The sequence below is a fragment of the Symphalangus syndactylus genome, chromosome 22, assembly GCF_028878055.3.
Source record: "Symphalangus syndactylus isolate Jambi chromosome 22, NHGRI_mSymSyn1-v2.1_pri, whole genome shotgun sequence".
NCBI classification, from domain to species: Eukaryota; Metazoa; Chordata; class Mammalia; order Primates; family Hylobatidae; genus Symphalangus; species Symphalangus syndactylus.
The window spans coordinates 25,703,955-25,721,236 of NC_072444.2; the positions used below are offsets into that span (position 1 = coordinate 25,703,955).

Sequence of the window (17,282 nt, forward strand, 5' to 3'; positions counted from 1 at the left end):
TCAGGTCATTTAAGGTCTTCTCTACACTGGTTATTCTAGTTAGCCATTCGTCTAATCTTTTTTCAAGGTTTTTAGCTTCTTTGCGATGGATTCGAACATCCTCCTTTAGCTTGGAAAAGTTTGATCATCTGCAGCCTTCTCTCAACTCGTCAAAGTCATTCTCCGTCCAGCTTTGTTCCGTTGCTGGCAAAGAGCTGCGTTCCTTTGGAGGGGAAGAGGCGCTCTTATTTTTAGAATTTTCAGCTTTTCTGTTCTGGTTTCTCCTCATCTTTGTGGTTTTATCTACCTTTGGTCTTTGATGATGGTGATGTACAGATGGGGTTTTGGTGTGGATGTCCTTTCTGTTTGTTAGTTTTCCTCCTAACAGTCAGGACCCTCAGCTGCAGTTCTGTTGGAGTTTGCTGGAGGTCCACTCCAGACCCTGTTTGCCTGGGTATCACCAGCGGAGGCTGCAGAACAGTGAATATTGCAGAACAGCCAATGTTGCTGCCTGATCGTTCCTCTGGAAGCTTCGTCTCAGAGGGGCACCTGGCCGTTTGAGGTGTCAGTCGGCCCCTACTGGGAGGTGCCTCCCAGTTAGGCTACTCGGGGGTCAGAGACCCACTTGAGGAGGCAGTCTGTCGGTTCTCAGATCTCAAACTCCGTTCTGGGAGAACCACTACTCTCTTCAAAGCTGTCAGACAGGGACATTTAAGTCTGCAGAAGTTTCTGCTGCCTTTTGTTCAGCTATGCCCTGCCCCCAGAGGTGGAGTCTACAGAGGCAGGCAGGCCTCCTTTAGCTGTGGTGGGCTCCACCCAGATCTAGCTTCCCGGCCACTTTGTTTACCTACTCAAGCCTCAGCAGTGGTGGGTGCCCCTCCCCCAGCTTCATTGCCACCATGCAGTTTGATCTCAGACTGCTGTGCTAGCAATGAGCGAGGCCTTATGGGCATGGGACCCTCTGAGCCAGGCACAGGTTATAATCTCCTGGTGTGCCGTTTGCCAAGACCGTTGGAAAAGCGCAGTTTTAAGGTGGGAGTGACCTGATTTTCCAGGTGCCTTCTGTCACAACTTCCCTTGGCTAGGAAAGGGAATTCCCTGACCCCTTGCACTTCCAGGGTGAGGTGATGCCTCGCCCTGCTTTGGCTTACACTCCATGGGCTGCACCCACCATCCTACACCCACTGTCCAACAAGCCCCAGTGAGGTGAACCCAGTACCTCAGTTGGAAATGCAGAAATCACCTGTCTTCTGCTTTGCTCACACTGGGAACTGTAGACTAGAGCTGTTCCTATTCGGCCATCGTGGAACCTCTGGGACTCTATTTCAACTGAGATAAATCATGAGGTAGATTCGAATACACAATAAGCACTGATTTTATCAAACTCTTAGCATGTGCCTGGCCCTTTGCTAAGTGTTTATATACTTCATGTAATTTGGTTCTCACAACAATGCTATAAAGTGGTTACTGCTGTTATCACATTTTACAGATGAGGAGACTGTGGTCCCAGCAGGTTAAGAACCGGTCTGACAGAGTGAATAAATGGCAAAACCAGGACTTGAACCAGGGCAGTCTGACATTAGAGCCAGTGCATATGCCCCTGATCTGAGTTATCTTTGTGGGAGCTTGCATTGTGTCTGGGCCACAGTTAATCCTCATTAGATACTTAGGAAGACACCATGGCCAGTTCTTTAGAAAATATATGCTATATGGCCAGGCGCGGTGGCTCACGCCTATAATCCCAGCACTTTGGGAGGCCGAGACGGGCAGATCACCTGAGATCGGGAGTTCAAGACCAGCCTGACCAACATGGAGAAACGCCATCTCTACTAAAAATACAAAATTAGCTGGGCATGGTGGTGCATACCTGTAATCCCAGCTACTCGGGAGGCTGAGACAGGAGAATCGCTTGAACCTGGGAGGCAGAGGTTGCAGTGAGCTGAGATTGTGCCATTGCACTCCAGCCTGAGCAGCAAGAGCGAAACTCTGCCTCAAAATAAATAAATAAATAAATAAATAAATAAATAAATAAATGCTATAATTGATATCTGACATTGAGGCATTTTTGTGTTCATTATTGCTTACATAGCTACTTCTCTACTGCCATCTTTGGCCTACCAATATTTAAAATGTTTCTGTTATTCTTTGTGGTCTTGGCAGGGCATTTTGATAACTTCTAAAATATATAAAGCATCAACTTAATCAACTTAGCATTGAATTCCTGGAAGGTCAAGAAGCTCTAGGTCCATATATTTGATGAGGAACCTTTTATTAGTCATGTAGGTCGCTTGCTGTGGTTTACCTTGATCAGGAGCCCAGGATATTAAAGTGAGAAAAATTGGGAATATTTAACAGGCTTTTGTTTGATCATCTAGCATTTTGCCTCACAGAAGGGCTGGTAAATTAGAATGAAACTTTTAAGGGAATCTTTTGCCATCTTTAGCACGTATTATCTTTTTTTTTTTTTTTTTTTTTTTTTTTTTGAGACAGAGTTTTGCTCTTGTTGCCCAGGCTGGAGTGCAATGGCACAATCTCGGCTGACTGCAACCTCTGTCTCCCGGGTTCAAGCGATTCTCCTGCCTTAGCCTCCCAAGAAGCTGGGATTACAGGCATGCACCACCACGCCAAGCTAATTTTGTGTTTTTATTAGAGACAGGGTTTCTCCATGTTGATCAGGCTAGTCTCAAACTCCCGACTTCAGGTGATCCTCCCACCTCGGCCTCCCGAAGTGCTGGGATTACAGGCATGAGTCACCATGCCTGGCCTTAGCACATATTATCTGTAACTAGACTAAGACAGCATTTCTCCAGATGATGGCAAAGTAAAAGAACTGTGTCTCATCCATCCTTGCCACAGTCCTTGTTTGCAGAGAGAAGAAAGTAGGGCGAGAGGGCACTTCATGTACTCCACCTAGATGAAGATGTTCTCTCCTTTGATATCCTTAGAGCTTAGATCCCAGGAAGTGCTGATTGAGACAAGGACTCCGCAGACATCTGGTATTCAGGTGATCTGCCAGCAGATGGTTTATACCCCATACTCAGAATGCCAGCCTTCAATGAAAGTTTCTCCATCTTCAGGTTCCAAAGGTAGCCATTAGCTCCAGGATTATTGCTAAACCCATGGTGGATTTTCTGTTATATTTAGGTAGCTGAATCATATTAAGCTTGACAATGGTTTGCTTTTTCTTGGTAGAGCCTGTGCTTTCTCAGCAAAATTTATGTAACAGCAATCTCATTAGAATTTTGTGTGATTCATTGCTTAAACCTTATAGTTTCTGCAATCTATTGCAATTCAAAATATCCTGCCCTTTAACTGACCCACTCCATATGCTGCCCCCCTCCCCTCTGCTTGTTCATGCTGAGTGTATGCCACACATAAGTCACCAGCTCTTTTTTTTTTTCTTTTCCACCCAGTATAGAAATTTGAAATGAGAAATTTACCAGTGCTTTTAAATTTTACACTGTTTTTGTAGTCATTCTTTTCTAAGTTTCCTATTTTGTATTTAGGCATAATAGGTATTATTTTGGACAGGCTTGAAAAATGAAGTTGAGATAGTTTGCCTTACATGGAGCCAGATATGCCCATTTTGACAAACTCCACTGATGTTGGGCAAAGACTTTATGGCAGCAGAATTAGTCTAGGGGCAGCAGAGGGCACCGGCTCTGCCAGAAAGAACCAGACCAGGGCAAGTAGGTACAAGGGAACAATCTCCAGCATAAATGACCTCTTTTCAGAGATTCAAGAAGAAAAGATTATTTTAGACAGCTTAGCAGAGTAGTTGTTAGTCTACATACTGCACAAACATCAGTTTTATTTAGAAAGGGGAAGAGGGTAGTGGGAGAAACTAGTGTGGGCCCTGCATTATATCATACAAATTTCACTGCAGAATCATATTGTTAGAGAAATCCCTAGAGAGCTACTACCCTTGCCTGTGCAAAAATAGTCATTTATTGAGCTGATGATGAAGCAGCCCAGGAGAGAAACTGAGATGGAGGGCAGACAGAAAGCACATAAAACAGTCTCCTGATCATTTGGAGAGTAATAGTCTGTAACTTTCAGACTGTAGCACCTCCTACTCATGTGGACAACACCCACTTTCAGCGTGGCACACCATCTGCTAGGGTAATGCAATCCCTCCTTTGGCCCCTGACCCTGGTAAACCTGCCAAGCACTGAGCAGGAGGGAACATTGGATGGGAGACTCTAGAAGAATAGGGGAAAGACTTTCCAAAAAATTTTAAGTGGTGTTGTTATATTTTAAATTATTATTTCCTGAAAGTTTAAAAATGTATTAAGAAATGCAGAGAATCAAGAGCTTTTAAAAAGTGAGTTGTTTTCCTCCAGCAAACATGCACATGAGGCCTGGTCTTTCTGGCCCCATCAGGAAAGCAGCTGCCATCCCTGTCAAGTAGCCCAGTGTCAGCACTCCAGGAGATCGGAGTGATGGCACCTTTGCAGCAGCTCTGGTGCTCTGGTCGGCGTTTTCTGCTGTCCCTAAATGATTTCCCCTGTCCTCACGTCCCCACATCCTGGTGTGTTCTGATGACCCATGTGTCTGGGAAGGAAATAATGGGGGAGGAGTATGGCCTGACGTCTGCTCTCAGATAATCCCAGGATCATTCCATCCAAGTGCCAAGGAACCAACATTTCCACCTTCCCCAAACAGCACTCCTCCAGATTGTCTGAAGTTGTTTTTAATCCAAGCCCAGACATAACTGTGATAGGTGAAGTGTCATGCGTACAACAGCACATTAGGAAAGAGAGTATGTGGATTAAACATTGTGATCCCTTCTTCTGTGTACCTCACAGCAGTCTTTCTTTCGCATGTGACAGGAGATCCAGGCTACCTGGTATGAGAAACTGCACGAGTGGGAGGATGCCCTTGTGGCCTATGACAAGAAAATGGACACCAACAAGGACGACCCAGAGCTGATGCTGGGCCGCATGCGCTGCCTCGAGGCCCTGGGGGAATGGTGAGCTTCCTAGAATGATGGCGTGTGTGGCTGCAAGAGACTTCATCTCTTTGATCTTTGGATTTGAAAGGAAGGCTTCCCCCACACGGAGTTCTCACTTCAGACTCATTTTGTTCCACTTGATACTTCTCAGGAATCATCTTTCACTTTTGGTGTTTTTCTCTGTCCATTCTAGCTCAGCTACTAAGTAGCAAGGCCTTCACTTAAACTTTATAATGCTCTAGGACGGGACAGCCTTGGGGGTGTTCCTGGGATCTACTTCTCCTGTCTACTCTCCTGATCTTTACTGACCCAGTGAAGAGCTCATATTCTTATTTGGCAACCTTGATTTTTTAAATTAGCTTTTGCAAATGCGTTTAGGAAAGAACAGTGACTGCCCTCTTCAGGTACTTCACCTATATCGGATGCTTACTGTGTGTCCAGCACTATGCCAGGCTCCAAGGAAACAAAATACACAAGAAAACAGGCCTTTCCTGTGAGGCTGATGAGACAGGCACGTAAACAGAGGGTTATTATAGCCTGAGAGGATGTTGATAATGGTATGAGCTACGCTACCTTGAAAGCCCAAAGGAGGAAGCAGGGTGATTTTGCAGTACTTCCTGGAGGAAGGACTGAGAGTTAGGAGATAGGTAAAGGAGAAGGGAGGGGGGAAACAGGTACTCCAGGTGGAAGCAACAGTAATACGTAACTGAGAACATTTGGCTAGGTTTTGGTTTGGAGAGTTGCTTAGGAATGTTGAAGAGAAAAAATGGCCTCCATTCTGTTTCCAACAACAAGTGCAACTTTTAAAAAATAGTTAAAATGCTATATATACTATCACTGTTAAACTGTTTAAGCAGTTTTAAATGACTAAAACAGGCTGGGCACAGTGGCTTACGCCTGTAATCCCAACCCTTTGGGAGGCCAAGGCAGGCAGATCATTTGAAGTCAGGAGTTTGAGACCAACCTGGCCAACATGGTGAAACCCCGTCTCCACTAAAAATAAAAAATTAGTTGGACGTGGTGATGCAGGCCTGTAATCCCAGCTACTCAGGAGGCTGAGGCAGGAGGATCACTTGAACCTGGGAGGCGGAGGTTGCAGTGAGCTGAGATTGCACCACTGCACTCCAGCCTGAGTGACAGAGTGAGACTCTATCTCAAAACAATAAACAAAAATAAATAAAAAATAAATGACTAAAACAAAGTGCCATGCTACCTCCCGACTAGTGGATTATCCCTACTTTCCTGGAACATGATACCGAGGGTCCACTGTTCCTTCATTCAACCAGTAACTATCATGTGTGTATTCATTGCCAGTGTCTGTGCCAGGCCCTAGGGACACAGCCGTGAGCAAGACAGTCACAGCCCCTGCCTTCCCAGAGCTTACAGGACAGACAACCAGGCTGTCATAATACATTGTGATACCATCAATAAAGAAGCCTAGGGGGCTGTGGGTAATAGGAAGCACCCTAATCAGCCTTGGAAGATATCGGGAGGAAACGATATCTAACTTGGACCTGTACAATGAGGAGCACAGTATGGGGGATTTTAGTAGGCCTTTTTGTTCAGATTCTTCTCTGTGACTGCCTGTCTTCAGAAATAAGGATGTTCCTTTCCTCCAGGTATAGGGAAGGCATCTCTCACATGAGGGCCTTATGACCTCCTTCAGGGGAAGGTCAAAATATTTTTCCTAGTTGTTATGACCTGCTTCAGGGGATAAGGGCAGGGGATAGTCAGAGTAATTTTTTTTTTTGCTGCCATTTTCTTAAAATATTCAGTATGCCAAGGTGTGCCATATTTCAGGGTAGTATATCCTGACCCCCATCACAGGAATTTACATTGACAGTAATGTGCTGTTTATACCATTTTGTACTCTGCTGTTTTCACTTAACAAGTCTAGGCCACTGTTCCATATCAGCACCTATAGAGCTACTGCCTCATTTTTTTAATAGCTGCATGATATTTCATCATATGAATAAATCTAGTCTATTTAATACAGGCAAATTTTTATTTGTTTAGACATTTCCTACCTTGGAAAGTTTAAGAATATTGGACAAAATCAAAGTAAGTCTTCTAAAAGAATGATCTTTCTCTACATGTAGTCTTTCTGTACTACCTTAGCCTCTCTTGTAGCTGAGACTACAGGCACACACCACCACAGTGGGCTAATTTTTTTTATTTTTTGTAGAGACGGGGTCTCACAGTGCAGTCTAGGCTGGTTTTGAACTCCTGGGGTTCAAGCGATCCTCCCTCTTTGGCCTTCCAGAGTGCCAGGATTACAGGTGTGAGCCACTGTGCACAGCCTTCTTTTTTTTTTTTAAGAGGCAGGACTTTAATCTGTCTCTCAGTGGAGTGCAGTGGTGTGATCACAGCTCACTGTGGTCGTAAAGTCCTGGACTCAAGCAATCCTCCCGCCTCAGCCTCCTGAGTAGAAGGAACTACAGAAATGCACCACCATGCCTGGGTAATTTTTTTACATTATTTTTTGTAGGGATAGGGTCTCACTATGTTGCCAAGTTTGGCCGTTATTTCTTTATATAAACTTATTACTACATCCCCAAGATAGAAGATGTTATAATGTTTTGCATGAAAATTTAATGTCAGTGAACTTAGCCTTAGGCATTGGATCATATATATATATAGAGAGAGAGAGAGAATATTCTAAGTGGCTTGTCTGATTTAACCATCATTAGGAAGATTCAAAAGTGTTATTTATTTTTATAAATTAACATTAAAAGGCTGAGTGTGCTGACTCACACCTGTAATCCCAAAACTTTGGGAGGCTGAGGCGGGCAGATTGCTTGAGCCCAGAAGTTTGACACTAGCCTGGGCAACAACAACAACAATAAAAATTCCATATTCATTTACCTCAATAAATTTAGGAAGCATGTCTTTTCAAATCTGCTTTATTCATGTATATAACTAAAGCTGTTGTTGTTGTTGTTGTTTTTCTCAGTCCAACAAGTATCTAAAGCTGTATCGTCCAATATGGTAGCCTCTAGCCGTATGTGGCTTTTTTTTTTTTGAGACGGAGTCTCACTCTGTCACCCAGGCTGGAGTGCAGTGCTGTGATTTCAGCTCACTGCAACCTTCACCTCCCAGGGTCAAGTGATTTTCCTGCCCCAGCCTCCTGAGTAGCTGGGATTAGAGGCGTGCATCACCACTCCCGGCTGATTTTTGTATTTTTAATAGAGATTCGCCATGTTGGCCAGGCTGGTCTTGAACTCCCGACCTCAAGAAATCCGCCCGCCTCAGCCTCCCAAAGTTTACAGGTGTGAGCCACTGTATCCGGCCTTATGGCTATTTTTAAATTAAATAAAATGTGAAATTCATTTCCTCAGTCATACCACATTTTAGGTGTACAGTAGCCACATGTGGCCAGTGGCTGCTGTATTGGACAGTGCATATAGAAAACTTTTCTATCATCACAGAAAGCTCTATTGGAAAACACTGATCTAAGGCAAAAGAAAAGTATGTTAATAAGAATTAGCCACATTATTTCAAAAACAATTTTTCTACTTTCAGATCAGCTGTCATACAATCATATCTTGTTATGAGAAAGATAAAACAAGATGGAAGTGTTCCTAAAATTCAGCTCTAATCAATTCCTAAAATACTGCAGTGTTTCACTGTTGCCATTGGATTTACATATAAATATCACAGCCTGGCATTCAAAGTCTTTCCTACTGTGGCCCCAGCCCACTTCTTCAGCACATTTCTCAGTGAACCCTTCTCTCATAATCTGAGCTCTGGCCAAATTATTCACTCTTCTCCAAATCCTACATTCATTCGTTCCGTTCTTTGAATTGCCCTCTTCTTCTGCCCCTCTTTCTACTTTTGAAATCCTCTCCACTGTTTCTTCCTTCTTGAAACCTCTCCTGGCCCCTTCCCCTTTCACTCCTCTCCTTTCACATTAAAGATGACCACTTTTCCTAGCTGGGTTAGTAGGAGCAGATGGGATGCATTGGAAGAGACTTGAGATGTGGTTTCCTCCAATTCCTTTGTGTTATAGTTGAAGCAACTAAGGCTCACAGAAGTTGAGATGACCAAGCTGAGTGATGTCGATCTCCTGATGTTGCCGTTCTCAGTCCCAAATACCTCTGATCTCTTGGGTTCTTTCCAGTTTTATAGTTACCCATAAAGCATAAGTGGCTAGTAATGCTGACCAAAGGATTTAAGAATGTGGGAGACTAAAAGAGGTTTTAAAATGAGATGAAAGAAGCAGAATATTTTTCCTGATCATATGCAGGTTTCTGATACGGTCTTTTCAGTCAATTCTGTTTAGAGTGCAATTTCTAAATTTCTTTTGTGTGCATATATCCTGAGTATGCCTGAGGCAGATGTTCATCAGAGGTGACATCCAGAATGATCTGGAGTTAACAGTGAGCTGAGACCCTTCCCATTTCCTCGTGCTTATCTGCCTCCAGGAGGCTGTGAGAGCTAGGCAACCCCTACCCCCCCCCGCCCCGCCCAGCCCTATGGTGCAGGCAGCCACGCCTGCAGCCAAAGTGAACTAAAGTGAACCCCCTCCTCAAACTGTTCCCCACACAGCCTCTAGGTAATTGAGAACAGATTCCTCAGGAGTGAGATCATAGGCCTTCAACCCTAAGAGGAGCCATGGAGCCATTCCAAATGAAAGAATACTTCCTAAGCTTTTTGTTTTAAATCTTCAGGGACCACGCTATCTTCTCTGTATCGTACCAATTTTAGTACATGTGCTGCCGAAGCAAGCACTTTCTGCGTTTTTTGCCAAAACACTAGGTGAGAAAATCAGAGTCTCAGAGGGTGCACCTTTTACCCAGTCCTCCCTATGTGTAGTGAAAGGTATCAGAAAAATGTATCCTAGTTGTTGCCCCATAAACAGTCTCATGTTTTTTATTTATTTGGTTTTGCCCCCCACCCAACCACCCTTGAGAGGCAGGACTCAGTATATTCTGCATTATTTTTTGTAACAAATGTTTGTGGAAGAGCAATGCTCTTGTCTGTGTACTGACCAAGCTCTGACAGCTGTTCCCACACAGCTGCATGGTGAAGGCAGTGCAAGGTTCACTGCTAGGGCTTGCCCTTCTGAGTTGCTGTTCCTGCATTGCTCCCTGCTTTGTCTCTTGGGGTAACAGTTTGTGGGATTTCAGCACTGAACTTGCTTCCTGCTCTAGATGAAAAGAAATGCTACATCCTTAGTCCTGTGGCACAGAATCAGTTGATCCTGACGAAATAATAGAGGGAGGCTGAGTTAGGAGGGACAGCTTGCATGGAGGATGCATTCATCCAAGTTGCTTGTGTTCACCAGCTGTAAATTTTGAACTATAGGGTTGGAAGGACCATTTGGAGATCATGCAGCTTTCTCTTCTACCTCTAGTCAGGACCCCTAGAAAAATATGCTGTGCAGATGAGCTGTGCCTCTGCTCTAAGCCAGTGGTTCTCAAACTGTGGCCCCTGGTCCAGCAACTTTGGCATCACATAGAAACTTGTTACAAATGCACATTCTCAGCCCCTATCCCAGCACTACTGAGTCAGAAACTCAGAGGGTGGAGCCCAGCCATCTGAAGGAGCCCTCCAGGGGATTCTGATGCACTTAGTAGTTTGAGAACTACTGCTCTAAGGGAACCCCTAGCAGGGCCCAGGAGTGAAGATTTCTAAGTCTCGGTGGCAGGAAACCAACACAGAGGTTTATCCTATTCCCTTAATGGAGCTTCAGTAAATGCATAGGGCATCATGGCCACCAGTTCCTCTTTTTGGTCTCAGCTCTGTATTGAGCCAGAGTGCTGGTGTCCCTGGTTTGCTTGATCATGCGTCAGAGAGACGACAAAGTTAATATCTGCTGTACTGCGATGCTGGATAATGGCTCTGAGTACCTCTCCTAGACGTGGTCCACAGTCAGCTTCTTGTTGAGCTCAGCCTAGATTTTTTCTGCAGGGATTGACTTCAGCATCTTTATCCCCGCCCTCCTACACCACCTTAGAGTGCAGAGCAGCTCATGTTCCATGAGGCTTCTGACCTGGGCCACTTAGAACTTGGTGCTCTTCCTCGTGACTCCACCTCCAGTGCCAAGTTAAATCATCCTGCAGCATGTCTTTCAGAAAGCAGGAAAAATTAAGGAGTCTCCTAGCTACATCTTGAAGCTCACATGAAATCAGGGGCTCGGATTTGCATAATAGCAGAATTTATTTCTTTTCATTGAGAAGCGAAACGTGAGAGGGAGTTTCAACAGTCAATAGCAAGACCCTATTCTAGGGCCTCCGCATTCTCTTTTGTTTGTTGGGGTGTCTTAAGCACCATTTATATCTCAATATCTCATAGTCCTCCTTCACATTCAGCAATTGTGCAAAATTCTGAGAATAAGCAGCATCTAGCTTTCTGGTAGATGTGACCATTGTAGAGCCTTTCTTCTGTACAGATTGATTTCATCTGGGTTTCATTTCAGACTGAAACCATTTGTATAATACTTTTAGGAGCCAGTTCTCCCTATAGCTTTGAGCCCAAAATGAATGTCCAGATGCGTCTCTTCAGATTGCTTTCTCTGTAGGCCTGCCAAAGGGAAAGAGCCCAGAATTCTTTGGCATAGGAGAGAAGTTATTTAATATTTATGAAGGGAGCCAGATGTTCAGGACATTTCATATCACAAAGTTAGACATGGTTCCTATCCTTGATAAACTCACCCAGACAAATTACGAGCATCAGGTCATAGAAACAACAAATAGCCCATTGATTCTCTATTATGTGACCTAGTAGAATGTGCTTTTTTATTAAAGGTGTCCAGTTCCTGTGTAGTCCTCAACTAACCCAAGGGGCAGGAGAGGAAGATTGGTAGTATAAGGAGATTTGGATTAATCTGACTATATAATTCATTTCCTTCAGGGGTCAACTCCACCAGCAGTGCTGTGAAAAGTGGACCCTGGTTAATGATGAGACCCAAGCCAAGATGGCCCGGATGGCTGCTGCAGCTGCATGGGGTTTAGGTAAAGCTTCCCTCACAGGCACCCTGTGAAGGATGGGGTGAGTGAGGCTAGGGGCTCGCATCAGAAGAGTAAGGTGCTGGCTCTAGGTGGAGATCCAGGTCTATGGAAGGGTAAAAACGGTCTGTATCCACCTACTTCTACACCTTCCATCTGTCCTTTCTACCTGATGATTTTTATTAACTTGTTAGACATGGGGAAAATTGGATCTTCGTGGGGAGGCCAAGGAAAACAGTGCACAGAATCAAAATTGAGATTTAGTGGGTGAGAAATACACACTTAGTACACTCACACAGAGTACTGGAGCCAGATGCTTTTCCCCATACACCAAGCCATTGTCAGCAGACACCAATGGGGTGTCAGGTAGTTCATTTCTGACACTATCTACTTGGAAATAGCATCAGATCCCACAGGTTAAGGGCTCATCCCAAAGTATCGCCCCACTTCAGATGCCAATCACAAGTTCCAGGTTGTGATTTGTGTTTCTCACTGACCAGCTGTAAATCGGGGTTCCCATAACCCTCCTCCTCAGGTTTGATAATTTGCTGGGACAATGCACAGAACAAAAGGAGACACTTTACTTACATTTACTGGTTTATTATAAAGGGTATTATAAAAGATACAGATGAACAGGTACAATGAGGGAAGGTCTAGAAGGGTCTGGAGTGCAGAAGCTTCTGTCCTGTGTTACTGGAGTTTACCTTCACCCTCCCAGCACCTTCGTCAACCTGGAAGCTCATTGTTCAAGAGTTTTTATTGCCTTTAATTTTCAACCTCTTCACCTTTCCTGGATGTCAGTGGACAGGGCTGAAAGTTCAAACCCGGTAATTACTTGGTCTTTCTGGTAACCAGCCCCATCCTGGAAGGGGAGAAGGAGGGAGAGACAACATAAGGCAAAGTTTAAGTCACATGCTACTCAAAGAACCAATCTCTTTGGTAATAGGCTTGGATATTCTGCAAGGTTAGTGGGGTCATACACCTACACATTCAGCAGAGTACTAGGGTATGCATCTCTGTGTCTCCATTTACCTTTTCAGTTGAAAGCAGAAATAAGAGATGGGGAGGCTGGGTGTGGTACTCACACCTGTAATCCCAGTACTCTGTGAGGCTTGGGCAGGAGGATCATTTGAGCCCGGGAGTTTAAAATCAGCCTGGGCAACATAGTGACACTCCATCTCTACCAATTTTATATATATATATGCTCCATCTCTACCAATTATGTATATATATGTATATATACACACACACACACATAATTTTTTTTTTGACATGGAGTCTCGCTCTGTCACCCAGGCTGGAGTGCAGTGGCATGATCTCGGCTCACTGCAACCTCTGCCTCCCAGGTTTAAGCAATTCTCTGCCTCAGCCCTCCGAGTAGCTGGGATTCCAGGCACTGCCACCACGCCCAGCTAATTTTTGTATTTTTAGTAGAGACGGGGGTTTCACCATGTTGGCCAGGCTGGTCTTGAACTCCTGATCTCGTGATCCATCCGCCTCAGCCTCCCAAAGTGCTGGAATTACAGGTGTGAGCCACAGCGCCTGGCCCTAATTTTTTTGTTTTAAAGAGAGATGAGGAGAACTCTCTTTAGGTTCCTGCATCCAGCTATGCCTAAGTCATAAAGTCATCTCTATAATTGGCCTTCTCAATAAATAAAATTTTTCTTAAACCATTCTACCTTATCAACATAATCAATAGGGGCTCATTATGAGTAATAAAGAACACTCCTATCACTCAGGAAATGCAGAAGGTTTTCGATAGCTCTATACCAGGCACTAGGGACAAAGACCAAACATATTTCTTCTTATACCACAGTAGGATTTGGCTTTGGTTGCCTAAAGCAAGTTACTGATTTATTTTCCTCTCTTATAAATGAAATCTAGAGGTAGGCGTTTCCAGACTAGTATTTTGGCTCTATTATCATTAGCCTTTTTCCGGATTTCTGCTTTGCATGCTCAGCCCATGCCTCCATTTTAAAGTTCACCTCATGATCTAGCATGGTTGCTGGAGCTCCCCATGTCGTGTTTTTATCCCAAACAGGAGTGAAGGGAGAGGACAGTTGTCTATCTCCTTTTATTAATATTTCTTAACTTATATTTTAGAACTTTCCTAATATATATAACAGTGAAAATTATAGTATAATGAACCCCCATCTGCCCTTCACCTTTTCCAGCAATTACAAACATTTTCACTATTTATTGTCTCTATTCTCCTCTTTGCTGCCCAATTCTTACCCACCTCACTCCTACTCCCAGAGTATTTTAAAGCAGAGATTTCTTTTCAATCCCTGCAGACATGTCAATTTCTGACACTGGGCCCCAGCTAAGAGGATTATCAATATGTGTTCCAGAGATGGTCTTGATAAGAAGGGAGAGGATATGTAGAGCGTCCCTGGTGAAAAGCTTCACCTGTGGAGCCCAGAGGAACATTACATAACCCTCTACCTCCATTCTCTTCTTCTGTCCCTCTTGAGTCACTGAGCTTATACCCTTTCCTTTCATGAGCTGTGGGCTAGATCCGGAACATTTTTCAAAAACAAATTGCTTCCTGAGGAGTCATCGTTAGCTATTTGCTTGTGCCCAGAGGCATAGAGAATGGATGAGCCGATGGTCTGGAGTGAAAGGCAGGAAAATGCCTTGTAAAATTGGCAGCCCTGTAGTTTGCAGCTAATGAAGCTGATATCTTTTCTGCAGATGGTCTTGGAAATCTTGGCATTTGATACATACTCACCCCACCAGGAGAAATGAATACCTCTTCCCGGATGCAGCTATTTCCCCTGTCTAATATGACGCAGAGACCACTGTGCTGTGACCTAGCCCATCTTTTTGTTATAATGGAGTCGCTTAAAATATTTATCTCCTCCCTCCTGAGGCAAAGATATTGCCAGAATGAAATGGGCAAGCTATTTGTCTAATCCTGTGCCCTATCATCTGTGTAATGGCTATTTTCAATTGTTTAGAGGAAACAACATACCACTGAACTGTGGGCTATCTCAGTAGTAAGGAAGAAAGCAATTTTGTTTCACCTAGAGAAACCTGAGAGAGTTCTCTAGGATAATGAGGTGCTGCATTCAGCCCACTTGATGTGCAGACTTCACACTCATGCACTTCCCCTCATCTGTCAAGATGCTCCCTGGGCAGCCATGGAGTCCTGTGTTTGGAAGACAGATGTGGCTTTTTTTGTTAAGTCAACCTTCATAGTGTGTATAGGGGCTCTGCAGGATTTTGGTACATGAGGCTCAAGTTCATTTCTCTTGTTTATATCCCAAGCTAAAGGAAAATAACAATGGCAAGATCTATTTGAGATGCTGCCTTTAGCCCAACCAGCCAACCCCCTTGGTGCTTTCTGTCTCTGTGTGTGTATAGGTCAGTGGGACAGCATGGAAGAATACACCTGTATGATCCCTCGGGACACCCATGATGGGGCATTTTATAGAGCTGTGCTGGCACTGCATCAGGACCTCTTCTCCTTGGCACAACAGGTAAAAACCTACATGCACCCAGATCTCTCAGCGAGGAAAAGATTGTAGTGCTTCTAAGCACATGGTGCTTTGGTAATAAGCTGTTGTACTTCAGGTCTGATGTTTACTTGGCTCTGTGAGTGCATTTGAATGGTTTTGATGCATTGCACTCAGAAGACTGCCAGCAGGTCAGCTGGGGCTACTTTTTGTTCTGAGGGGGACAAATGTGTTCTGGAAGCTACTGTCACAGTTGCTTTTAGAGTTAGCTTGTTGGGTCATCATTGTATCCCTTGTTGTAGAGAGAAGCTGTATTTCACCAAAAGATAGGATTCAGAGAGCCAGCAGTCTCACTGTGCAGCAGAAATCAGTCACAAGGGTCTTCTGGCCATGCAGGCATGTCACACATTGATTACCTTCCGAGGAAGCTAGTACTTATTTGCAAATAGCGTGCTGACTTGCAGAATGAAATAATGAAGTAATCCCATCCACCCTGTCAGACACGAGACTTAGATGAGGTGCCTGGGTAAATGACCTGAGCACTTAAGGCATTGGGACACTATAATTAACCTAAACATTCAAAAACGGGAAAAGCTCTGCATGAGGGGTTTTTAATTGATGGCACAGAGGAAACTGCAGTGCTGTGGCATCCCCCAGGCTCTCATTTATGTGATAAGAACCAAGATCTCGGTTGTCTCTGTCAGAGACACAAGAGCTCCTGTTCACGTGGACAGGATTGGACATCTCTGCCAAGTTTAGAGACACTCCCTCATAAGGACAGAGGGTGCTTGGAAGCCAGAGCTACCACCTGGAGCCATTGAAGTGTGTGCAGAATCTATTTTCATAAACATGCCCAGCAAGAAAAAGTTAAATGAGGGCAGATCCGCAGGCTGGGCACAGTGGCTCACACCTGTAATCCCAGCACTTTGGGAGGCCGAGGCAGATGGATCACTTGAGACCAGGAGTTCGAGACCAGCCTGCTCAACGTGGTGAAACCCTATCTCTACTAAAAATACAAAAATTAGCTGGTCGTGGTGGCGGGTGCCTGTAATCCCAGCATCCCAGCTACTTGGGAGGCTGAGGCAAGAGAATCACTTGAACCCGGGAGGTGGAGACTGCAGTGAGCCAAGATCATACCACTGCACTCCAGCCTGGGTGACAGAGTGAGACTGTGTCTCAGAGAAAAAAAAAAAAAAGAAAAAAAAAGAGGTAGATTCCCCAGTTATGTCCTCTTGAGATGCAAGAACCCATGATTCAGTTTTACAGCCCACATTCCCATGCCTTTGCCACCTAAGATTTTGTGTGTTACCTTAGATAGATGTTAAAGTTTTGGATGCCATGCATTTCTGTCTTTGATGAGAAATTGGATAATACCTCCTCTCAAGCCATTCAGTTCTGGGAAAATGCCCTTCTTCAGCAAATTTCTCTTTTCATCCCTGGAATTTAAGTGAGACAGATAACTTCTGTAGCTAGTTGGGGTGCCCTAAAATAACCCTAAGCTCCCAAGTCCAGAGCTCAGTCCCAAGGGTTGTTTCTCTTCTAGTGCATTGACAAGGCCAGGGACCTGCTGGATGCTGAATTAACTGCGATGGCAGGAGAGAGTTACAGTCGGGCATATGGGGTAAGTGTCAACTATTCTGCACATTGTCATTTTTGAGGCTTATTTCCATACTTTTTTCAGAATGGGCTATTGAGAACTCACAGGCTGCTGGAAACATGCCTGTTTTCTCTGATCGGCAGATACCCTGACACCAGAAGGAATGATTTAAATTAATCCTGTCTTTTGGATTGTTCGTGCAGTAATTAGTTTGGAATGCGATTTGCTTCCATCAGGCCATGGTTTCTTGCCACATGCTGTCCGAGCTGGAGGAGGTTATCCAGTACAAACTTGTCCCCGAGCGACGAGAGATCATCCGCCAGATCTGGTGGGAGAGACTGCAG

At 44.4% G+C, this 17,282-nt stretch overlaps 1 protein-coding gene and 1 pseudogene across 5 annotated transcripts in view; one reads left to right on the forward strand and one right to left on the reverse strand.

Moving 5' to 3' along the window:
* MTOR (mechanistic target of rapamycin kinase) overlaps nucleotides 1-17,282 on the forward strand; it is a 156,909-nt gene that overhangs the window by 100,521 nt on the left and 39,106 nt on the right. For all 5 annotated transcript variants that reach the window (XR_008653986.2, XM_055262403.2, XM_055262404.1 and 2 more), the window contains 5 exons: nucleotides 4,812-4,951; nucleotides 11,789-11,889; nucleotides 15,250-15,365; nucleotides 16,885-16,962; nucleotides 17,175-17,282. Coding sequence is in view for 4 of the 5 variants with exons in the window: in XM_055262403.2 (XP_055118378.1) it covers nucleotides 4,812-4,951; nucleotides 11,789-11,889; nucleotides 15,250-15,365; nucleotides 16,885-16,962; nucleotides 17,175-17,282 (543 nt within the window). In the remaining variant the exon portion in view is untranslated. The remainder of the gene's footprint in view (nucleotides 1-4,811; nucleotides 4,952-11,788; nucleotides 11,890-15,249; nucleotides 15,366-16,884; nucleotides 16,963-17,174) is intronic.
* LOC129472840 (uncharacterized) lies at nucleotides 9,566-9,664 on the reverse strand (annotated as a pseudogene).